Below are 25,026 nucleotides of genomic sequence, written 5' to 3'. Positions count from 1 at the left end.
GATAGAGACAGTGAGGCAAGTCCCAGTGAGAGAGATTCATCTGGACTTGTTTTCAGCACTCAGGTGGGGCCTGCTACCCTCTGTCCAGTTGGACTGCTCTGTGTTATCAGGTGGTGAGGGGTGAGAATGAGCATTGCTTGGTTTTATTGGCAATAGTTCTGGCTACTCAGTTTGGCTCTAGCCTTCATGTGTTGTGTCTCATTCCAGATGATAGTCTGAGGAAGTTTATGCAGATGGGGAACTATTCTGTAGTAGAACATGGTTTTACATAGAAGTCACTAATCTCAGCAGAGACACAGCTGCTGGTTTAAAGCAGCAGGTTTATTATTGCTCTTGCTGAGAAGAGCCACTGCTGTAGCAGCCCTGTCCACTGGCCTCAGTGGAGACTTTAGGAGCACCTGCATTATACACTGTGGGAATGGTGCTGCACTGAGACAGATCTAATCTTCAGGCAGTGTAGAACGAGTGAATGAGCAAGTGAAGACATGTGGTAGCCTGGTCTTGACACTGTGATTCCATGGTTTAATATTTTGGATCTGATCCTGTTTGAATGCTAGCTATGACCATATGTGATATATATATATTAGAAATATTCACAGGCCAGTGGTTGCTAAGTGTGTTTGGAGTGGCTGTTGGTGTTGCTTTGAAGTCCCCAGTGTGTGTTGTTCTGAGCAGTAAGGGAAGAAATCATCAGGAGTTAATGCTGCCTTTTGTTTGCTTCCATTTCATGTTTTTGCAGCACACCTGGGGTCACTCAGGACTCCAATGTGTGGCCATGGCTGCTTCTCATCTAAATCTGCTCTGTTCAAGGAGCTCAAAAATGTCAGCAGAAGCCATGTTGAGTTCCAATGTAATTCCTAGTGATTTCTGTAGATGCTTGGTCTTCTGAGGCATAGTCCCAAAACATGTTGACCCTCCTGTGAGACTGAAAAATCCTGTACACATTTTCCTGCTGTGTAAAGGTGATGTGCAGTCTGTGGACGAGACAAAGCCTTCATGGACAAGTTACTTTATAACTATTGGGTTATAAAAATGCTGTTCTCCCTCCCTTTCTCCCCTCTGCCCTCATCACACATCCCTTGCTTGACTGATAATGTGTATTGCCCTTGTAATAGATCACTCAGCTCAATTTCCAATAGTCATTTGAAGGTTGGGCTACTGAGCCTGTTCAGAAGCTCCTGTTATAGAATTTGAAGTCCTGGGTAACTTAGAGTGAACTATGTTTATTAAAAGTAACAAATAAAAAAATATTTTTTGTTTGAATTTTTGTGTCTCTCTTTCCAAGCTCTAGATGTGGTCATCTCAACCAGCAATGTGTCTGTGACCGAAAGAGACTCCCTGGATCTTACATGCAACATCACAACAGACAGAAGTGGTATTTTCCAAGCAGAGGTGATGTGGTATTTTTCTGCATCACCTGATGACACCTTGTCAGATGCTCAGCTCTTGCTGAGCATGGACCACGATTCTGTTGTCAGTGATTCGACTCTTATCAGCCTCAGCCATGTGGACAGGAACTCCTACCGCCTCTTGGTGCGCGACGTGGATGTGGAGGACTCCGGCTACTACTTCTGTGAAGCTGCTATCTGGGTGCCACTGCACAATGGGAGCTGGCATAAGGTGGTGGAGAGGACCTCTGCACCAGTCAGTGTGGTGGTGACAGCACTGGGTGAGTGACTGTGCTGTCAGACCTCATGGGTAATGTATCCCTCAATCCTTGGCCCCCTCAGAAAAGGGAGAGGACCTTGCAGCATCTCTTCTGCACAAATGTTTCTCTTGTTTGCATCTATTATCTATATGTAGGGATCTGTCTCTGACATATATTTATCTTCATGCAAATATCCTTAGAAGTAAAGTTACCTGGGAGAATTACTAAAAATGAAACTCCGGTAAAACTTCTTAAAAAGCCTATTGTTTTACAGATAGGTCTAGATATGTCAGCCTACCCAATCTGTTCTCTAGTTTATTCTTGAGGAGATAATAGCTTCAATTTAGAGGCAGTGAAACTCAGGATGTTGTTGCAGAATGGTGTAGGTAAGTTATGTGCACCTGCTAAATTGTACCAGGTATTGGTGGTATTGGAAGCATGAATGCAGCTGGATGTGAACTGGCAGAGCTGGAGTGTTTGGTGCCTGTTCCCAGCTCTGACTGGATGCAAACATCCAGGCCCAAACCCTTTCAATGTGCCCTTTTAGATCCTCCTGTCATGAGAAACTGGTGGTACTATCCAGTTACAAAGGCAGAGCTCCTCCAACATGAAAGTGCTGAATGAGGCTAGCATATAGAGAGCCTGTTTTTCAGCAATAAATAGCTGTGCCATAAGGTTAAATCCTATCAACAATGACTTTAAATGTTGCATTTTAGCATTGTGCAGAGCAGTTGAGCCGTGGCCGTCTCCAAGTACACTTGTAATGTGTACTGAAGTGCACAAGTGATTAATGTCTTCATTTCCTGTTCTCATTCAGCCATTCACATTGCATATTTAACTTGAGTGTTCCCTCCTTTCCCCATTTGTGTGCATGTGCAGTCATGCACGTGTGTCCATGTGTCCATGTGCACTTGCACACTCATGTGCTCTCTTGTCGTGCCTGTACCTGTAGGACTTCTCTTTACTCTTTACATTCTAATTTAGCATTATTATTACTGGGAACAGGAGAAAATAATATCTGCTTTTCAGCAGATGCAGATCTGCTTGGTTGCTAGGGAGAGGGAAAGCAGAATAAATTTTCAGTGTTTGAGGTTTTCAACTGCATCCAGAATTCACCAACTCCTCCTCCTTAATGGAAGTTAAGAGCTCCTGGAGTATTAAGTCATTGAATTGTCAGTGAGGCTGTTCTTTGACAGCTGACAGAATGGAGGAATGAGGTTTATCCAGCCAGCCTTTTATTCTTTCTAAATCCTCTGTTTGAGTGTCTGTCAGGGTGAAGCGCCTATCTGGAGTGGTGCTATCAAAGAGAAACTCTCTTCTTAGGGTCCTTCCCCTGCCCACAAATAAAACAAACTTCAAGTGATTTTCTAAGAACTTGGGATTCTTGTGCCTTTTTCCTTCTTGTGCCCCTGTCTAGACAAGTGCATCTGCTTTCATAGTCTTTGTTGTTGTGAAAATATTAGTTGGTCTTGAATGCCTTCTTTTTGAGGGGAAGGCGTGGCAAAGGGGGAATGGTAAGGGAGTTGTAGAGTGTGAACAATACATCTTGAGGCCCTGGAGTAAACTACTCTTTTGTGAATGAGAAAGGAAGAGCAGTGTAGCTGTAGGATCTAAGGGGCCTTATACCAAAAGTGGGGTTTGGCCATCATTAATAATCTGTGCTTTGGTTGTAGCAAAATTCCATGCATTTTCTTTTTATTTTGCCTTACTTACCCTGAAAATGTGCAGAAATCTCCACATGCTCACTGGCAGTAGGTACCACAGACTTTGTAAGCAGTGCTTTTATGATTTTATGTTGCCTAATGTCACAGAAACTCACCACCAGTATTACCAGATTCTCTGGGGTCTGGTGAGTATTGCTGCCCTTGTTCTTGCTAGATGCAAGGACACTGGTGAGAGATCTTTTCTGCAGGCTGACATAGAAGCAGCCCAGCTTGTTTGCTACAATTGTTTTTATCCTTTGCATCTCAAGTCCAAAAGTGCATATGCACACAGAGTTTCCAGCAGTTCTATTAAGATGCTTTATTATCTTGGCTTGTTGGTGAGCTAAGCCTAAGTTTTAGCCTTGGATTGCCTTCTTTGTCCCAATTATAGCTTCAGTTAATTGTTTCTAGGAGGGCAAAATGCCAAGTAAAACATAAAGCAGGAAATAAATACGGAGTGCTGACTACAGTTAGGCTGTAAAAGCTGTGTGATGAGTATTGGCCAAACAGTTGGGAAGCTGGTCATTTTTCTGAATTATAGTAGACAGCAAGAGAAAAATATTCTAATACTAGTAAATAAATATGTATTTCCTCTGTGGTGTGAGATTCTTGCTGTAATCTTTTTCCTTTACTATCTCTGTAGTCTGAGAGAAAATAGTCATGCGGCTCCCTTATCGCTTTTAGGCTTTGGGCAGCCAGCTATTTCAGATTTAAATACAACAGCCCCATTCTTAACCCGTGAAACTCAGGCACTGATTTTCCAGCGTGAGATATTCCAGCCTCACAGCTGCACAGCACGTACTTCTCTATGCAGACTGTGAAGTTTTTTCTTATCTACACATCTTCAGCTCTTATCCTACTTAGTATTTATTGACCTAGGTAGTATTTAAACTGCTGACCTCTGAAATTTACTGTGCTCAGCTCTTGGTGCTGCCTCTGGGCAATGCCAGGGGTGTTCCGTGTCCCCTGGTTTGGGTGTATGGGTGGGTGAGCTGTTTGGTTGTGTTTTACCATTTTTAAACTGTTGTAGAGACATGATGGGATGGTTAAGTGTGGAAAAGAAGGCTTTTCAAGATGGGAGGTGGCCTCTTATCCTGGAGAGATATTGGGAAAATGGGATGCCTCTGGTCAGTCTAAAGCTAGAGGACACCCAGTGTCCTGCTGCAGGCTGCCCCAGGTATTTGACAAGTGCAAAAAGTGGCTGGCTGGGTTGAAATTGAACCCACAGGTGGGTTCTTGGGGGCAGGCCTAAAGGAGGGAATTACTTTGCTCAACAAGATCTATTAGTCCTGATTTTTCTGAAATGGTTTGACTAGACCTATGAAATGGAATGTGTTGTTTGGAAATGCAGACCTAGGGGTACCTGTGTCAGACTGGTGCAAGTCTGAGAAGCAGAGTCCAAATTCCAAGGTCTTGTAAGAAAAATGCATGTTGTGGCACTTGGCTTCTTAGCTCGGATGCTAAAATTGGATGTTAGAAGTTAGTGTATCTTTTAATTTAGTCTGACATTTTCTCCCTTCTTGTAGCTCCTAACCAGTTTTCTTCTGTGTTTTCTCTCCTGCAGAGCCAGACTATGACGTGTTCCTGAATGCCTCTAAAACACCCAAGTTTTCAGATGACCCCACAGAGCTCAATTGCAGGATCACAAATGTTCAGGACACCGAGGCAAACATCCGCTTCACCGTTTCCTGGTACTACAGGCAGCGCCTGCCCGGCGACGACGTGGTGGCAGAGGAGCTCCTGGCTTCGATGGATGCAGACTGGACTCTGCTGCCTGGGGACAGGGGCAGAGAGAGGATTCAGAATGGGGAAATAATCTTGTCTAAAAAGTCTGCTGACACCTTCAGTTTGAGAATCCAGTGGACTTCAGAAGGTGACAGAGGGGATTATTTCTGTGTCATCTCGGCGTGGAGTAGGCACCGCAACAACAGCTGGGTGAAGAGCAAAGATGTGTCTTCTTCATCTGTCAATATTTTCTGGGCTACACAAGGTAGGAACTTTACACCTGGGTGGCTGAGAGCAGGCTTGTCAGCCAGAAGGCCTGCTAATGGTCTTTGGAAATGGGGTTTGGTGTTGATGAAGGTTTAAAAGCACTGTCAACTTGTCTAAAGGCCTTTTATCTGTGGAGGGAAATAACTGCTTTACTTCACCCCTTTATTTTACATCACTACCTACTTTACCAGTTTTATGCAACAGTTTGGGGTGGAAGTGCAAAGGAAGAGACACCATCAAAGGAAAGTTTCCATCAAGCTGCTGAGACTTCCAGCAAGTGGCAGGGGTGGCATCCAGCAGCATTGCTGTGGTCATTGCCCACTTTTGTGGCTTGGAGTATTCTGGTCTCTTTAAGGGTGCATCTTGCTGCTAACAGCAAGGTTGTACTGAGGTGAAAAGATGAATGTCACTTTGTCTTCTCTGTCTGAAAGTTTGGGAGCTGTGGTTTTATTTTTCTCTTCTACAAGCCCATGTTTAAAAGGCACTTCTGAGGAAGTTCATGGGCATAGTACTACCAGCGTATCAAAAAATAAGTGGGTAGCTGGAAAAAGTAATTCAGTGGTTTGCTTGGATCTTGACCTTTTTTAGGGAAAAGTGAACTAGCTCTAGTCAGTATTTAACTTATTCTGGGGGCATTTTTAGAAGCTTAATAGTTACCTGAAGTTGCTTAACTCTGGTTTAAAATGGGATCTGTGTTCCCTGCATGTGTTGTAGGGTGATACTGTTTTGACTCAGAGTGAAGTCATGCAAGAGGGTCTGTTGGAGAGCATCAGAAAGGTTAGGATAACCTAGGACATAATGTGTTTGTCAAAAATCTGTGCTTAGCAAAGCTGCATTGATCTTGATAGACTAGTTTAACAGTCTAGCTTAGGCATCCACAGGCAGAGAACTATATTTCAGAGACAAGCAATTTGAAATAATTTTGAAGTTGTTTAGGGATAATCCCTGAACAGCAAATTGGAAATCTTCTGCTGTGACTCTGCTTCACTGGAGAGAAAAGTGCTGGGCTGCTTGCTCAGTTACTCCAAGCATGTGGTCCAGGGAAAGGTTTGGAGCTTTTTTTTCCTGTTTGTTTGTATTTTTTTTTTTACCCCTGAAGCTGACTTCTCCAGCAGGACTGAGAAGTCTCATTAATGCTGGATGTTGGTCACAATTAGTTCAGTGTTATGCCACAACACGGAGTGTGTGTATGTGCATGCCAGTGTAATGGATTGTTGCCTTCGGAGCAGCTACAGAGACCAGCTGGAGTTGAAAAGTCTCAGCCTGTGTTGACATTTCTGAGGGAAAACAAACCGTGACAGGTGTGAACATTCCCTTGTTTCTGGTTTTGTTCCAGAAACTCTGCTAATTTTGCAGCACAAATGTAAACCTTACAGTCCCTGTGCTGAAAAGTACGTTCTGTTGGCAAAGCTTGGGGTTGGGGGATTTATTATGTGAAAGTGAGCTCTCCTACAAAAACCTTCCCCTCTTGAAAAATAATGTTATATGTATATGAGGTGGGGAGGGCGAAATACAGGTTTGATTTCCCCTTCTCTTCCACCCATCAACTCCCCCTTCAGCAGTGCAGCCCCAGATGCCTCTCCCTGTGTGCCCTGTCCCCTGCCATATCCTATTCCTGTGAGCTCCAGACTCGGCTGGGAGTCCAGTGCTGTAGCCAGCAACTATGAAGGAGTTAATCTGCTGCTGCCTGTGCTCTCTGACTGTTGTTTTGACAAGTATCTCTGGTGATTTGAGTCCCTAACTGCTCCCAGTGCTTATAAAAGCCAGCAGCCAGGCTCCCACGTGTTTGCCTAAGGAGAGAACAGAAATTTGCCTCTGCCATGCATAGCTTATGCCTATACAGAGACTTTTCTTCCATCTATTTCATTGCTTGCATCTTCTTTGTTGATTTTAGAGCACTGCTTTGGGGGAGGATGTTGGAGAAATCTCACTTTGAAAACAATTGTTCTGAGTTCTTGAGAAAGGAGAAATGGGTTTATATGGTGTCTGTGGGTCTCTCAGCAAAGAAGGGTGTTCAGAGCCTTTATTCAAAATGTAAACATCATGTAAACATGTAAAAAACCCTTTTTTGTGCATTGTATAATAAGTTGTGTGTTTGCCCATTTGAACTTGGGGTTTTATTGTCTTTGTTTTCTCTTTTATTCTATGGGGGCCAATAATGCTCACACATCTTTCTGCTTACTCAGCTTTGCAAATGCAGCCAATTGCTATCATAGATCACCATTGTTTTTGACATAGTCTGCCTGATATGTTTCTTCCCCTCTTCTACTTTCTCCCCTGCCAAGGTGACAAAGAAGTCATCTCTGTCTCATCTCAGAAATTAAAAACATCAGTTGTATTATGTTTTGCTTATTTAGAGTACAAATTCCAGTCAGTGAAAAGGGGTAAAGGAAGGGAGGAAACCTTTTTTTACTAGCTCTGTAAATGATCTTCAACCCAGAAAAAAAGTTTGATATTCTAAAAGTTCATTTTATTTATTTATTTGAATTTGAATTACATGTAGAACACAGATACTGTTTGCATTGAAAAAAATCAATGCTTTTTTCTAAACCAGTGTTGTCAACTTTGGATCTGCATGGAGTACTTAACAGAAGAAAACATTATCTTTTAATTGAAATTCCAAATCCCAAAGGTACTATTATTTGGGGTTTTGTTAATACTTCTGTCTTTAATTTGCAAAATAATTATATTTAACATAATGTTACTTGTCCTAAATGTTTGCCTAGGCCCTCCCATCACACTTAACTGGGAGCAAGGGTGCCATAATCTTTCAGACAGTCCTGTAAACAGAGAACAGATAATATTTCTGCCACCTACTTTTCTTTATCATTGCTGATGTATCACAGTTTCCCCCAGGCACAGAAATCCCCATGGCACTAAGCTGGAGTGTGCATGTGCCAGTTTGGCTGTAGGGACAGGAGTTCCTGCAGCCAGGTGCGTGTTCCTGTGTTCAGGTGTAGGCTGCAGTGCAGCCTTTGGTGTGCCTGCTGTGCTTCCAGAGCTGCTGGGGCTGCAGTTGTGCCTTGGGGTGTTGTAGCCACCTCCTACCACAGCAAAGCTGTCACTGCCTTAATGTCTGCTGCATTCCCTGCACTTGCAGCCTTGTCAGTGCACTGGGGGATGAAGGGCCTTTATGAACACTGAGATTCTTGTCAGCAGCCTCAAGTAGGACTATGAGGCTCCAAGGTTGCTGTCAGCCCTGGCCATTGTGCTGCTTTTCCAGCTGGAGTCAGAGCAGTGCAGGGAAGGTGTTTGCTGGTTATGCTAAAGTCTCCTTGCCCTTGTAGCTGTTGGGCTTCTCTAGAAATTTGCCTGGAGTATATTAGGTGAAAGCTGCTTTTGGTCACTACCCAGGAAGTGCTCTTGAAGCTGAGCACACACTTTGTGGTAGAAGAGCAACAGGAGAATTACAGTGTGGCTTAACCACTTGGACTGGCCAGTGATGGAAGGCAGAAGCTTGCACTGCCAGGCTCCAAAGTACAGTTTACTCAAATTTTATTTGAGTCATTTGGCTAGGATTTCTTCTGTTGCTAGCCCTCTGTTTTGGAGAAGTGCCCAAGCTTTGGGTATGGTTTACTTAGGAACTCTTCCCCTACTGCTTTCCAGAATAAACTGCAGATTGCAGCCTCCTGTATATGACCAAGCAGGGTGTGTTTTATTGTGCTTTTCATTCATGGAGCTTTGGAAGAAAGAGATGAGACTCCATATGGGACTGCAGGCGTGTATGCAGACAGGCAAGTGTGTGGAGTATTGGTCAAGACACGCACTGCTTCCTTGGCAATTCCCAAAAGATTAGAAATGAGACCTTAGGCTGCAGTTCTTGGAAGAAAACATTCATTTGACCTCTCTGGCTCATCTTATGCTGCAAGATCTGATGAGTAATTTCTGCTAACATAGGAAATATGAAGAGACTTTCCTTTCCCTCTTAAATTTCTGTGCAGATTACTGTTATTTCTAAGATAAGTGCCAAATTTTTGGGCTGCCCTCTTTTTTATAGTGTGCACTCTTATATACACAGACAGCTACATGCTTTTCTAGGTGGGGGTGAAGGAGTGCTAATTACATTTCATCTGCTGCTACTGAAGGAGAACAATATTGGCACAGAATCAGAATATTAAGAATAGTGATCCAGGTTTTTCTAGTTGATAGGATATCAACTATATGATGAGTCTTTTTGTTGTTGTTGTTTTACTTTGCTACATATGCAGGTCTCTAATATTATGGCATATACAGAAACTTCCCTTTGATCTTTTTTTGACTTTGTTGCAAAAAGAAACATTCAGCACTTGTAGGTGATGGGTTGCGTGTCCCCTTCTCTAGTCTGTTCTAGATTTCTTATGGTCTAACAGAAGAGGGGGTGCCTCTGACTTGTGTGTTCACCCAAACTAAGGATCTCATGGTTTTTTAAAGGTAGAAAAATGCTTTGAAAGAACTTTCATAAGGATGTATCTCCTTGTTCTCTGTTCAGCATCCTAATTTCTAACCCTTTTGAACTCTATCACTGTTCTCCAGCTGCATCTCTGGGCCTCGGTTGTTCTCTTCCACACTCTACCAATGGCATTTCTGCTGTTGTCCCATGCTACCCCCACTCCTTTCTCCTTTTCTTCTAGCAGAAATACTTAGTTAAAGCATTTGCTGTTGCCTTCAAATGGAAAACCATTAAAGGATGTCTAGAGACAAAATTTGCTCTGTCCTTTTTGGGGACAATTCACTGCCCTTTCTGCTGCAGCCTGACCTGTGGCTCAGGGAGTAGTGGAAGTTAAGGTGTTTGAAGCTCAGGTAGTAGGGATAGTTATGCCAGCTGTAGCTGAACTGCTCTGAAAATGTGATGGTGTTTAATCTTAAGCACATATACTAGAGACCAAATGTAGGATTTCCTTCCTGGTGTCTAGGTCTCCGTGCTCTGATGTGAAGATCAACAACGTAAAGAACTTTTAAATAAGGAGGGATTTTTGCCCAGAGCCGCCTCATATGGCCTAGAAAGCAACAATATGTGCCAGAAAAGTATAACTAGCTGTTTGTGCTTCTGCTTTTGGGACAAAATATAATTGCCTACTATATTCCTAAAAATATGTGAAAAGCTGATCTGTGCCAGGCTCCTAAATACTGCAGCCGTATGAAGAAGGAAATATCAGAGTCTCATAGACACAGAATGAGGACAAAAAAAAAAAATGGATTTGAAGTCTGGAATCTGATATCTGATGAGTCTTTTCACAAGGGAGAGGAGAATGATTCTGATGCTATACAACTTCATTTGTGATTGTACCCTGAGTGCCTAAATGTGCAACTCTTGTATTGTCACTTGCTTAGTAGGTGGAAGTGTGAGAGGGGTTTGGTGTGGAGTATCAAATAATTCTGTGCTCAGCTAGACCACTAGAAGCATCTCAGCCTTCACTGCTCCTGCTGTTTCTTTATATAGCTTTGTACTGTGATCTGCTTTATACAGTACTGATTTAAAGTTGTCATACCGGGTTTCTCATCTTGTGGGCTGTGTTTACTCATTGTGAAAACTGCTGCTTGAAGGCAAAACACTGCAAAATGTAATCTTGACAAGTATCTTGTTGCTCTTGTGGGGAGGACATAAATATTACTGCATTTAAGTTCAGTTTTGGGAAATGTATTTCAATCTCACCATTGCTTATTTCCCTTTTCCTGAGAAGTTTTGTCTTGCATAAAGAGGTTCTGTGGAGCTCTTTAACATGCCTACACTTTTTTTTTTTTTTTTTTTTAAATAAAGGATGGAAGGGAGAATATGGTGCAGCAAAGTAAGTCCAGAGAGTTGGATTGGCTGTACTTTTGCAATACTTGTTACTTCTACGTATTCTGCCCTAGCCCCCGTTTCCGTAAGAAGAACCATGATGTACATGCTGTATTTTCATCACAATGCCAGGAAACTAGCAACTCCCTTTCCTTTTATCTGATTCTGATTTCAGTCACTTCTCATTTTCTCAGTTTCTCATTGTGAGCTTATATTTTGTGTGTCTTGGAGCTGTTCTCTGAGAGGTATAATTTTCCCAAACCCTGTAATTAAGGGATTCTTGGGATTGAGGAGCCAGTAGAGAATGGAAGGAAGCTAAGCAGTAAGCGTTGCTGGAATTCTTGATGTCACATGGGAAATGTCAAGATTTCTGGTAGGCTTGTATGCAAGTAAATGTATGAGAAGCAAGGGAAGGAAAGGCTGACATGGAGGCAGAGGTGTGTGTAAATCTGTATGGGGATGCCTGGGGTGGAGACTTCTGTTACCACCAACTTTTGTCATGTGTTTTCAGCTGAATGTGTCTGGATTGCCATTAGGAATGTCTTTAGTGTGGATTTTCAAGGAATAAAAGATGCTACACTAAGTGCTGCCAATTCAGCGAGTGGCAGCTTTTGTCATTAGTCATGAGTATTTCAGCAGTGCCCTTGTTACCCCATCACTGAGGGTGCTCTTCCAGATCCAGTATAAAACTGGGACTCTGAATCTTGTCTAACATCTTAATTCCTGAATAAAGCAATCCTGGGGATCCTGTCTTGTTACAACCTGTGTATTCTATTATCTGTTCAGTATTTGGTGTTTGTTTGAATTTGTGCATCTTGACTCAAACTGTTGCGTACTTGTTTGTGTGTGCTCTGTTGAGTAGCATTCTGGGCTGTCCACATGTTTAGATAAATGTGCTGCGATTTGTTCCTCCAAAGGAGAAACCTTTCCTGTCTGTAATCTTCTAGGTTGAATGGTGCTGCAGAAATACCCGTACCTGTTTGTTAACCCTCTCTTGCTGCTTATTTCCTTCCCTCTTCAGATTACACGCTTACAGTGGAGGCGGTGAAATTGAAGCCATTCTTTGTAGCAGGCCACACCTTTGAGATGACGTGCAAAGTGTCCTCCAAAAACATCAAGACGCCGCGCTATTCCGTCCTCATCACAGCTGAGAAGCCCCTCACGGACCAGTCGAATCCCAACGGAACCACTCGCATCATCTCCTTGAACCAGGATTCAGTGGTGCGGCTGGAAGACTGGACGGACCAGACCCGCGTGGACGGGGTGGTCCTGGAGAAGGTCCAGGAGAACGAGTTCCGCTACAGGATGTATCAGACCCAGATCTCTGATGCTGGCCTGTACCGCTGCGTGGTGACCGCCTGGTCTCCGGGTGGCGGTGGCATGTGGCGTGAAGCCGTGAATGGCTTATCCAACCCTATCCAGATAGACTTCCAGACATCAGGTTGGTACAGGACCTGGCAGCCGTGTGTCTAAGCCAGAGAGGGAGGGAAGTCTGAGACGCTTTCCCATTGATTTCCCTGTGTCTCAGAAATACCTACTCTTTGGAACAAATGGTATGATGGCTTAGAGCTGTGCTTGTCTTCTTTGGTGGTACTTGTGTCCTTTGTGCTATTGATTGTTTACAGAAAGATGTTTAATGAATTGGCTGTAATCATAACCCCTGGGTTTTTCTCTACTAATGCAGCTTTTATGGTCCTGCAGGCTCGGAGCTCGTTCTCAGTATGGAGCAACTGCTGCTGCATTTGCCAGCTGTATCACTAGATTGTTAGCGGCTGCTCTGGAAGAACATTAATATAAACGGGATTTCTGTTCCAAAACAGACTCTATTAGCATAGCATTAAATTCCCTGAGCACACCTCACTGTTGATGTAATTGCAGAAAATGGTCAGGTCAGGGTAACATTTCAGCCATCTCAGTAAGTGTATCCTGCCACTGCAGGATGTTAGAGGTCCCTCATGGCTGAACTACAAAGGTCCACAAATTGGGAGGAATTTCAGTACCCAGGAGGACATCCTGTTCCTCAATTGCATGCTGAAACCCTTACCTTCAGCTGTAACTAAGCCTGCCTGTTGAGACTTTTCTATAGAAACGTGCCGTGCCTGATACTATGTTGGAGGGAGGGAGAGATGGATGGCATTGATTTGGATCATCAGAGATGCATATTAACTCTGACTTCTGTCATGTTATATTGTTGGGAAGTGCAGTGGGAGCTGTTTTTATAACACTGGTGCACATACGAGTGAAGGGCTCCTCTCATGATTTGATAAACCAAGCTGGTGGGGCTTTCATACTCATATTCTGCTGGTATTAAGAGGCTGCAGCATATTTAGGAGATGTGTCTGTACCTAAGCAAGAGCAGCCTGACTTCTGGCTGGATCCACAGCTAAGGTAATTATTCTAGATGATGTGGTTCCTAAGATCTGAACTTGCTTATATGGCACGCTGGGAAAAGGACAAGGGCTGGTCATAGGAGGACAGCCTGGCAATGAGGACATCACTTCGGAGGAAGCTTTGAGATGTAGATTTGACAGAGGACATTGATTCAGCTTCTTTGAGTTTTAGGTAATTTCTCAAGATGGTTTAGAGGCCTGCAGTTTTAGCCTTATTACTCTTTGTATCTGTGTCAGACACAGTGGGAGAGTATTATTTGCAAAGGGAGTGATAAAAGAAACCATCAAGAATGAAATCTGCACAAACCCCCACCCTTCCCCTCTAAGCTGTTATGCAGAGGCTTTCCTGCACAAAAGTGGTGGTTTGTGCCTCTCCCAATATTGCTGATCTTGTGTCACTTTGAACTCCCATCCAAAAAGTTTGTTGGGATGCTTTGGCACCCAGGGTTCAGAGGGAAACCTGTGAGCAATGCAAGGGAGGGAAGTGTGCGTGTTGTTGTCTTGACTTCTTTTTGCTGTCAGCCTCTCCTCCCGGCCCCTTCACCCAGATAGGATTTCTGGAGTGTGGGGTGAAGAAAGGGAGGCAGTGTGTAGCAGTGCCCTGGGAATGTGTGAATTCCAGGAGCAGGGCTGGAGCAGGGGGAGGGATGGTCCTTAAGCCCTGTCAGCCTTCCATTCTTTACAAAAGAATGAAGAAAGAAATGAGATCCCAGGCACAATTTGCTGGAGTGCTATTTCCCAAAATAATCTTGGCATGTAGCAAAATCTGTTTTGAAATACCTGCAATTTTCTTTAATTGATGGGTGAACTTTGTGTCCTTCAGTTGTTACTCAGATATCCCTGCTGGATATTCACCTCTGGGTACGATGAGAACACATGATGAGCACAGTTAGAATGGACTAACTGTGGAATTATTATTTGGGAAATCATCTGGAATTAAGTGTACAAGACAGAAGATGTTTCGTGGGTGTGTTACTTTGGTTTTGTTTGCTGAAACTTCCTGTCTTTGATGCAGACTGAGTCAGGGAGCCAGAGGTAAATGGCAAAGCTGTGGAGCAGCTATGAAAGCATAGCTCAGATATCACACCCTTCTCTTGCATCCTGTGGCACAAGCAGCTGTCAAACTTGTTCTTCAGAAAAAATAAGTTGGTGCCAGAATTTCCCTAATGGGCATGGTGCAAGGCTGATCTGCTGTGGGAGCTAGTTACTTGTTGGGAAAATTTCCTCAAAATTGGAGGGAAGATGCTAACAGGAAAGGTGCAGGAAAAAAGAGGGGCATGCAGCTTTCCAGGCAACTGGGAAAAAACCCCAAAACCTGGGGAGCCACCAGTGTGCTAAATCCTAAGTTGTCGGGAGGGTGGGGTGTGGTATCTTATGAGTGTTTGTCCCTGATAGGAAAACTGTTAAGGAGTCAATTGCACTGATTTCTCAAAGTGTAACAGAAAGACAACTTATCTGTAACTGCTGGAGGGAATGTATACAGCAGTGCAATTTTGAAAAATAGGCTGTATTCCAGTCTTCTCCGAACTTTGAAATCTTGGGCTTGGGCAGCATTTTCAGCTTCCATCCTAGTTGTTGGAGTGGGGAAGGGATCAATAAGGAAGCAGCATTTTCAGCAAAAGGAAGCCCTTAAAGGGTTTTACGTGAAGCTTTTAGTCCTATGAGGAATTTCTTTCTCAGTTGTTTTTATTGATTCCCCTTTGATGGGGGATGGTGAGGCTTGCTGGGACTGGAAATCCTTCTCTCTCATTTGACTCTCTCCCAGATCTCTCCGAGCTGAATGATGTTTCAAAGAGGAGTTCTTAAGCGTGCATACACATTGTGCAATGTGATCTCTCTGAGTGGTAGGGGCCTGTGAGCTTTTCATATATGAGCTGGGGACTGCACATGTGAAATTTCAGTGTTTCCTGCCACAATAGGCTTGAAATGTGGCAGTGCTCTGAAATGTTTTTCCATGAACATCTGTGGAAAATGTCTTGCTTAGATTCTTTCCATTCAAGGCAGAACTTGCTGGCTGCAAGCAGAGATCTCTCTTCTTTCTCCACTTGCTGTTGCTGAGGGATGTATTTATTCAATTTGGTAATGATCTGAAATGTTAATGTAGAGGCATTTGTTTGAAACACCCTGAACTAAAAAAATAGGAAACATGGATTTTGTCTACTGGACCATATGAACTGGAAGGGAGGGTGGGGGAGTGTGGTGAGGAGGACCCTACTAGACCATTAGTTTTCAAATATTCAATCAATGGCAGATTGTTCTCTGCTGGATATATTTAAGGACCAGAGGGGATCTTGTGAATCTTCTGGTATGACCTCATGGATAACATGGATCGCTAGACCAGTTTTGTCAAACGAATGCCTTTTGTATGTCCAGCTGCTGTAAGCAAAATAAGCTTATCTGGTGGGCAGGGAAAGCTGTCCCATATGAAGAATTTAATATTCCTCAGTGCTTTTTTTTTGTCTTTCCACTGTAGGACAGAGAGGTTCTGCCATGTCTTTTTTAAAAGGTTGCCCAGTAATGTGAGGAACAAGAGCAGCTGCCAGTGCCTGTCTTGAAATGTTCTCTTAATTTCATTGCACATTTTCTACTCCAGTGCATCCTCTCTCCTCCCGAGCTATTGGTTGATGCATGTGTACAGAGCCTTTCTTTCAGCCTGGGACACACCAGTCTTCTGTCCCTTGTGTTATTCTCAAGCCAGTCTATGAAGACAGCTTCATAAACTCTGTTTTGGCATATGTCCTTTAATCTTCAAACCCTTTCACCATGAACTAGGCAACCCAGGTTAGTGTTTAGAATGTCTTTACCTAGTACACACTCTCAGGGATTTCCACAGAAGTGTCTCATTTTCCTTTCCCTTGAAGGAAGGAGGGAGAAGGAAGCTTTTAATCTCATGTTGAGAGTGTGTTATGAGAGAGATCCATTTGGAGCTTGGCTGTGCTCTGAGCTGTCTCTGCTCTGTGCCATTCAGCAGAGGGTAGAAAGTTCTGGAGAGGCAAAAATAAAAGAGAACTTGTAAGGGAAATATCTCAATGAAATCTTCAACTCTGGATTACATCTGCATGTGAGCTCATTGCACAGCAATGTATTATCGTTCACTTTGGAAGAAGCTGAGATAAACCAAGAGCTGCTGAAATATGAGCTGAGTATTGATGTTGAGCTTGCAATTAAAATGAAATGATGCCCTGCAATGACCCCGAGAGATACTCAATTTCAAGAAGGGCGAATAGAAAGATTCTTAAAGGAAAGAAAGCTTCATCACGGAAATGAATGAAAAGCAGTGCAGCAGAAACTCTTTGGCAAGAAAGGCTGGTATTTTCCAGCCACTGTTAATGGGCAGGAACATGCTTTGTCATTGTGTGCCTTTGTGCCTGTGTGCATTAATTTGTAGCTGGAAGTAGAAACCACAGACTTAACTACTGAGGGCTGCTTCCAGTAACAGCCATTATGAGGCTTGGGGTAAAGCTTGTTAGGGAACAGCTTCACGAAGAAACTGGGAAAGGGCAGGGGTCTGGAAAAGTGAAGGTGAAGAAACTTATTATCTGGAGAAAAGCAGGTCATGGAATTCTCAGCTGAAGAGTGAATGATTTGGTGCCAGGGCAGAGATGAGTAATATTTTGGATGATGCAGAACTCGTGAGTTGCATCAGTTGTTTTTTCCCCGTTGTGGTCTGTGGTGCTGTCTGATTGGAAGCAGGGAAGCAGTGTGCAGGAATTCCAGCCCCCCTGTCAGTAATGGACTGGGCAAGGGCTCTGTTGCCATCAGATTACTTGACCTTTCTCTTCTCTACTTGTCTGGGAAATAAAGGTAGCTTGTGTCTGTGGGGACACTACCTTATTTCTGCAGAGAAGTACAGGGTGAAATGATAATCAAAGAAGACAAAACATCACCTAGGACCCTAGATAATTAGCACCTTTTCTGTTACAGAACTGGATTTTAACTGGCTCTTAGTTATTCTCTTTCATTTTCCCATTTTTCTTGTAGATTTAAAGTGTTTGGATTACTGAGTAGGGAAGGAAAGCAGGGACAAAATGGGGTGACATCAGGTGAAGAGGGCTCAGAATTTGTCTCCAATTTGTAAACCCTTAAGTTGAGTAAATTAATCAACTTGAACTCCTCTTTTCCACCCTGCAGCCCCTTCAGTGTGAATCTGATTGAGCACAAAATACTAAACAAATCTTGGTTCAAACATATAAAATATTAAAATATTAAAATAATTAAATAAAATAATAATTAAATAATTAAAATATTAAACAAATCTTGCAAACACTTTTTCCTTTCATGTTTATGTGTAGAAGAATTAGCATAGCACTTTTTAGCTGAAAACTGTATCACTATAGGGTTTGGCTCCTGGAGTGACCTTCCTGGTGACATGAGATCAACAGTTTGAGCATTGAGATCTATTATAAAAGGGAGCATTCAGAGAAAAGTACACTGAAGAAATCCTGATTCTGGAACCTGGTTTCTCTTTAAGCACTTCTGGATTTCTACTAGTAACTTCTAACCTCAATTTCTTCACTTTGTTTAAATTTGTGTAGTGTTTTTCAAGTTCAGGAGTCAAGAAATGCTGTGAAAACTCTTACCATCCTGACTGCAGATGCTTTTTAATATAGAAATTGTTATTACTTTAATAAAGAAGAAAACTTATTTTAGGTGTTTTATCTAAGTTTACATAAGGCCTTATTTATAGTGAAGAACAGATATTTTGGCTTATTTTAAATCAAAGTTCTCAGCAGAAAATGGCAATTTATGATGCTTAGCTCTTAGAATTGGGAATGCTGGTTTGTTTTGTAAATCTGTGCTCTTTAGTGTCTAAAATATCTGAGGGAATGACACTTATCTTCAAATCTGAAGTTATTAAAATCCAGTTATTTCTCAGCTTTCAAGCTCATGAACAGCTTTTCAGCATTTAACTTTGCTTTGTTCTTGATGAGTTTTACAGGTCATGCTTGATCTGTCAGCCCTGCAGTTGAAACTAAACTCTGGTTTGTTTATTCTCCCGAGTGACCAGTAGGTGCCAATTACAGTATTTCAAACTGTTAAGTGCAGGTGGCAAAGATGGCCAAAGCCACATCATCTGTTACCGGCAGAGTTCTGTTTTTCTCGGTGTTAATGTAGCATGAACTCATACCTCACTGAAGGAGAGAGGTCCTGTCACCTCCCCAACCCTTCCAGTGACACTGTAAGTGCTTGAGCTTGACGGTGCTGAGACCCTGAGCCAGTGTCATCAGTGTCTGCTGGGAGTTGCCTCTTTTACCATGTGCCTGTATCTGTAACCTTGGCAGTGAGATGTTTGGCCTCTTTCTTGTGTGTTTTGTTTTTTTGGTTTGTTTTGTCTTGGAGGGCAAAAACTTGTGAAAAGTACTTGGGTTTTGTGTTCTGAGCCTTGCTTGGTGTGGTCCAGATCCAGGGCTTCTTGAACACTGGATGGGAGAATGGGGCACTCAGACAGTCTCCTGCCTTTTCAGGTCTTTTTAAGGGAAGAGTAAATCTCTGAAGGTGCTTTATTCTGTCCTTTCATGCCTGAGGCACAGGGCATGGGTCATGTGGGCAGAAGGCCTGAGAGATACACCCAAAGAAGACATAAAACCCTAGGAAGTTGCAGCCACACAGTTTTCCAGACTGAACTGAGGAACTTTCACTCTAATCAATCTTGCTTAGGTTAAAAAAATAATTAAATGTTGTTTTCCTTCTTCAGCTGAAGAGGGAAGAGCACAACCCCCAACACATCTCTTGACTCTTTATTGATATCCAGTTCTAGCACAGGACAGTGATTTCTCCCTGGAGGTAGAAAAGGTAATTTGCAAGAGATGTTACCTGCTAGGGACATACCTTAAGGGAAAGAACTGTTTGTGCCTTACCAAGGGAAAGCACGATCCTGAAATGCCAATGCAGCTGATGCCTTGGAGCCTTCCTGCCTAGGAAGTTTTGGCTCTTCATGTGGGAGGCTCAGTGGAGAAGTGCTTGGTGACCCAAACTGGAGGAGTGTGTTGGGAGTGCTGCATTTCCATGATCCACAGCCTTTCCTGGCTGAGTGACCAGCCAAGCTCAGCTTTTACCCTTGTGATATCCAGTGGCCAGGAATGCTCTGACTCCGCTCCACGTTAGTGGTTTGTTGGTTTGCCAGGGTTTGAAGGCAGTGTCTGTTCAATGCAGGAGGTACCTGGACTTTCAGCCTAGAAATAAGGCCTGAAAAATCCCGTGTGCCCTCTGTCTTTCCTTGTTTAACCTGCCAGGGCAGGGGTAAGGCAGCCCATCCTTAGCCTGACAGAGTTGGAATCATGCAGTTCCTCTCTCTTGCTCAGCCCCTCCCAGCATCCAGCCCGTTTGCATGTCCAGTATTCCTGATGTGATGTCACCTCATGTGCTGCAGGGTAGACTTAGGATAGCCTCTGGGTTATGCACAGTATCAGGATTATTATGGTGCTGTTGTGCCTTTGATCAGTGACTGTGCTGGGAATCCAGGGACGTTCCTAGCAGATTTTGACAGTCTCTTTGTTTCTTTTCTCTGACAGTTCACACACAGCTTGAGACTTTCCTGCTTTTAGTTGGCTGGAGTGCGCTGGTCCATGCTGCCTTTAATCCCCTCGGACCTTGAACTTCTGTCTGCCCAAGTCCTGGAAAATGTCCTGATTTATCTGAGGACAAATAATCAAATAGGCTGCAAGGGGAATATAGTTTGGTGTGTGTGTGTATGAATGTCAGGAAACAAATTGAATTCACACAAAACCAGTTTAGACAGATGCTGAGGAAGCATTCAGATTAATCTTTGTTCATCTCCTAGGAAAAGGATCCCATCATACTGAGCTTAAGTTAGAGCTGCAGCCAGCTTGTGAAGTCACTACCTGAGCAGCTGATCTCAGTATTCTGGGTCTCTTGTTTCCTTAAATGTGTTCTAGCATAAACATGTAGGAGTCTTGGCTGGTAATCCATGTATAACCTCTATTGCATCTCTACCACCCTTTTATCCTTGTTTGGGGGGGGGGTAATTTGCAGTGTTAATTTTAAGAAAGATCTTCTAGTGTCAAAAATGGGTGTCAAACTCTCAGATTGTATGTCTGCATTTCACCCTTGTGTACAAAAGTACAACTGCTTCTGGGGCAGAGGAGAGGGCTGGTGGAAACTGGGGGAGGGGGGATTTTGGAAGCTGGAGAAGTAATTATTGTGCTGTAGTTGGAATTAATTTCTTAGTGTGCTGTGTGCTTTCTGTTGACCAAAACAAGCCAGGCCCTTATAGTCTAGAAAAGTTGCACCAAAAATTATAGCTCTAGCTTCATGATACATCCAAGTTTCTTTCCAGAACCTCAGTTTGGGAATGATGTGGTAAGTGTGTGCCATGTGGTGAGCTATCAGTATAGAAACCTGTTGAGAGGGCAAGGCATAAGTGGGTTGTTTTGGATGATTTCCTGACATGTTCTTCATTAAAAGCATTGTTTGCCACTGATCTTCAGTGGATTTGAAATGTAGGGTTATTGTACTAAAAGAGTAGCAGATAAAAGGGGAGAAGAGCAAATAAACAGCTTTTTCTTTCCTCCCAAGCCACCCTTCTCTGCTTGTTGTTGCTGCTGCTATGCCAGAAGTAGGTGAGCCAGGTAATAACAGGAGTCTAAGGAGTGTAAAAGGGTTAGTTCTTAATCTGAGTCCCAAGTCTTTTCTTGGGTTCCCTGGCTCTTTCCCCCAAAGTCATCCTGGAGGTCGCTGTTGGGATCAGCTTTCCTTCTACTTGTCTCCTTCACCTTGATTAGTAAGAGAAATCACAGAGGTATTTTGGTACATTCTTCAGTTTCTGCCCTGTGAAACAGAGAGCATTAACAATGCTGGCATATCTGAGGAGTTGTGATTTTGTTACTTTTGCGCTAGAGATGCAGCTGTTGTCAAAATTCGGATAAGTTTTGGTTTTTTAACCAGTGTATGTCAGAAGTCTTTTAAAACATCACAGTGTTGTCATGGTATCTGAGTATTTCAAATGGTTTTCATTGATATCACCACCACTTTGCAGCTGAAGGAGTTCCTGTACCCTTGGGCTTTGAGACATCTACAGAAGAAGCTATCTGTGGCAGAGCCTGAAGGAAAACCCTCATAAAAGTATTATCAGATGCACTACTTGTATTGTCTGTTCCAGTGCAGAACCATTGGTATTGTTAGGATACTGTTTTGCTTTAACTTGAATTCCTGTTGACAGCCTCAACAAAAAGATCCATTCTGGATTAGCCTGAAGATCTGAACTCCACATTCTCTTAAAGGAGTCACCAGTGGAAGACCAGCTCCTTTTGTGCTGGAGAGTAGAAGGCAGATTTGGGCAGCAGCTTCTGTGTTGGGTGAAAGGTCTGATGGTTTGGGTACTTTGTCTTAGTACAGGATTAAATGGCTAAAAATTAAGAACTATTTTACAACAAACTTAAATGGCTGCTTATCCCTACTTCAGAGATCTGTCTCCACAAACGAGGAGAGAATGCTTCAAAAATGTGCAAGAAAGGTGTTGGACAGTGAAGTAAAGCCCGTCATGAATAATTGTGGTTACTCTTTTCTAGGTCCTGTGTTCAATGTCTCGGTGCATTCTGACAGCCCAACGATTTACCAGGGTGAGGTGGCAGATTTGCTGTGTATCGTCACAATGGAAGGAATGCCACTTGAGCCAGGTATTTCAGCAAAATTATTTCACCTGTAACTCATTTGCCTTCAGAAGTTACAACCCTATGTCCTTTGAGTGAGGCTGGAGAGTTGAACCAAAAATTCTGTAGAACTAGATAAAAACAGGACACTGTGCTTGCTTTTACATGCCTCAATTTAAAGCAAGTTTTTTTTTTTTTTTTTCGTTTTACCTCCTGAGGGGAGAGGGGAAAAATGTTCTTACCATCAAATCCCCCTCTGCTGTCCTTATCAACTGACCCCACTGCAGGTAATCTCAACCTACAACCAGCAGATGGGCCATGAAAACCATTCCTATTCCCTTTAAATGGAAAGGAGGTCCATTGGCTAAACCATTTAGAAGAAAATGGCCATCTGTAAAGAAATCTTAGATATCTGGCCAGTCAGCTTCTCACTTCGGAGTGAATTTAAGGCTTAAGGTAAATCTAAAAATCATAATAAGTGACTGCTGCAGCCTAAATGCCAAAATGAATGTTCATTGCCTTCAGAGTTGAGCATCCTTTTTTATGTGGAAGAAAGAAATACAGTACCTAGTTCCTGTGAGAAGGGTAGCAGACACAAAAGCAAATTTTTATGGAGAGCTAAAAAGTTCAGAGAATTGCTCAAAACCTAGCTGCTTGCCAAGCATTGTCTGAGCTGCTTTTCATCAAAATGCTGTGAGAGTAACTCTCTTTCTTACACCCAAAATTTGGGTTTGGAGTGAGTTATTATGTATATGGATATAAGCATCTCTTTAAAATAAATCTACTAATATATATGTAAATATAAATATATGTGAATATATCTAAATATAAAGTTGTCATGATTTATGTCAAACTTAAAAGCCTACACATAAACCACTACAAAAGAGGTGCTGTGCAGAAAATATTACTTATGATGTAGTGGCTGATGAGATGAGGTACCAGGCTTAGTAAAGGCCCATCACTTTGAAATTACAAGATGTCTGTTCTACATTAAATCTGAGCGTGGCAGGGAAGCAATTTGCTAGATTACAGTCGTGTGCTGCCTGTGAAAAAATGATAGAAGTCTGTAGATTGTATTATTGAAATGCTTGGTAGGGAGGAAAAGCTCGAGTAAACTTTATTGCTGTCAAAAGACTCATAGCCTGGGATATTGGGCACAGCAAGCAGCAATGTGTGCCTGTGCATCCACCTCAGCCTGTCCTGTGGCTTCTGCTCAGCAGGAAGCCTCTTCCACGTTGAGGTGTGCTCAAACTCTTACAGGTATTGTTGTGAGGCAGTACCCAGAGCATCTGCCTTCCTTTCCAAAGCAATAATTGCTGACAGGGAGCAGCTGCTGCTTCTGCTGGTGCTCGACAGCCTAAATAAGCTCGGCGTTGCCTTGTGAAAGAGGCTTCAGCATCCCTGACTCACTTAAAACTTGAAAACTGGAACACAAGTTCCACCTGAATATGAGGAGGAGCTTCTTTACTGTGAGGGCTACCACACACTGGAACAGGTTGCCCAGAGATGTTGTGGAGGCTCCTTCTCTGAAGAGATTCAAAAGCCCTCTGCACAGAATCCTGTGCCATGTGCTCGAGGATAACTCTTGAGCAGGGAGGTCGGACCAGATGACCTCCAGTGGTCCCTTCCAGCCTTACCCATGCTGTGAAAAGAGGCCACTTAGTAGCAGTGGGGCTCTCCTGTCAGTGCTTTGCTGCAGCTGGGTTTGGGATGGGTTTGTGTGTATTTGGTACCTTGAGATTGGGAGGAACACGGACTGTATAAGGATAATCAAAAAAGTTGAAGTAAAGAAGTGTTGCCTTTTGAGGAGCTGATCATCAGCACAGTTAAGTTTTAACTTGGCAACTTCACAAGGGTTTGTGGGTGTCTGTTCAATTGATAGATTATCCCTGGAGCTGGAGATGATGCTGTTTCCAGCAGTCATGGGCAACCAGAGCAGAGTCTTAAATGTCAGCACTGTAATCTGTTCCATAACTGGGTAATGTCATCTTGGACATGGCAGACCTCTGTGGTGTTTTTTTTATCTTGTTTCTTTCATGTTGGTGGTTTGTTTGGTTTTTCTTTTTCTGTCTGTAATGGGGCAGATGAGACACAGACAAGTAAACCTAGAGTGGAGTAAAATGTGGCATCGTGGCAGGCTTTGAGAGGGCTTTTCAGTCCATGCTCTGAGCCTCCAGTTGCAGGATGAGCAGGATTTGGGGCCTAACAAGCCATGCTGTGTGATGAAACACAGTCTTTGCTGGTCCTCTGGATGAGACTGGCAGAAGAACTGCAGGGAACAGCTGGAATTGATGCAGGGTGTGCAGGCTTCCCTCATCCATCTGCCTTCTTGGCCTTGGGAGCTGGAGGGGGCTAATGGAGCAGGTTAGAGGAAGGGCTTAAGGGCTTGTATGGTAGCAAACATGTAGTTCCTCACTGGTAACCTTATTCCTCTGTGTCCCATCTCTGATCTGTCTTTATGCTGTGTCAGTATCACAGTTTAATTCACAAACAGAATGGAGGACTTGCTTTTTAAATTAGTGCCAAATGTTAGACAGACTGTGAAAATAATGGGGCTGTCTCATCCCACTGGGGACATGAGGCACGCTGTTAGGGAAAGCCTACACCTGGCATTTAGAGAAACAAGGCAAGAGTTATCAGCATCTTCTGGAAGAAAACAGATGCCTGCAGTAAAGACATGGTCATTCCATTTGGGAATGTGATGAGAAAGGAGAAAAGAGCAAATGCATTTGATTCCCTTCTGAGGGGCGTGGTGGCTTTCAAGGCCATCTGTACTTCTTGTGTCAGACCTGCTGCAGGGCTGTGGTGTGGGATCCCCTGTGAGCAGAGGAGCAGGACGTTTCCTAAGATGTCCTGTTAGATGCACATCCTTTGAATATATTTGGTATGCCAGCCAGCTCTGCTCTTGTGCACATAGACATTCAAC

At 43.2% G+C, this 25,026-nt stretch overlaps 1 protein-coding gene across 1 annotated transcript in view; it reads left to right on the top strand.

Moving 5' to 3' along the window:
- LOC128803906 (prostaglandin F2 receptor negative regulator-like) overlaps positions 1 to 25,026 on the top strand; it is a gene marked incomplete at its 5' end in the record, with an annotated part of 65,954 nt that overhangs the window by 31,857 nt on the left and 9,071 nt on the right. The window contains 4 exon segments of the mRNA XM_053971242.1: positions 1,286 to 1,669; positions 4,916 to 5,341; positions 12,123 to 12,542; positions 22,020 to 22,127. Coding sequence (XP_053827217.1) covers positions 1,286 to 1,669; positions 4,916 to 5,341; positions 12,123 to 12,542; positions 22,020 to 22,127 — 1,338 coding nt within the window.

The sequence above is a fragment of the Vidua macroura genome, chromosome 2, assembly GCF_024509145.1.
Source record: "Vidua macroura isolate BioBank_ID:100142 chromosome 2, ASM2450914v1, whole genome shotgun sequence".
Lineage (NCBI taxonomy): Eukaryota > Metazoa > Chordata > Aves > Passeriformes > Viduidae > Vidua > Vidua macroura.
Note: the sequence above shows the minus strand (reverse complement) of the source record. Positions and strands in the feature narration are given on the sequence as shown.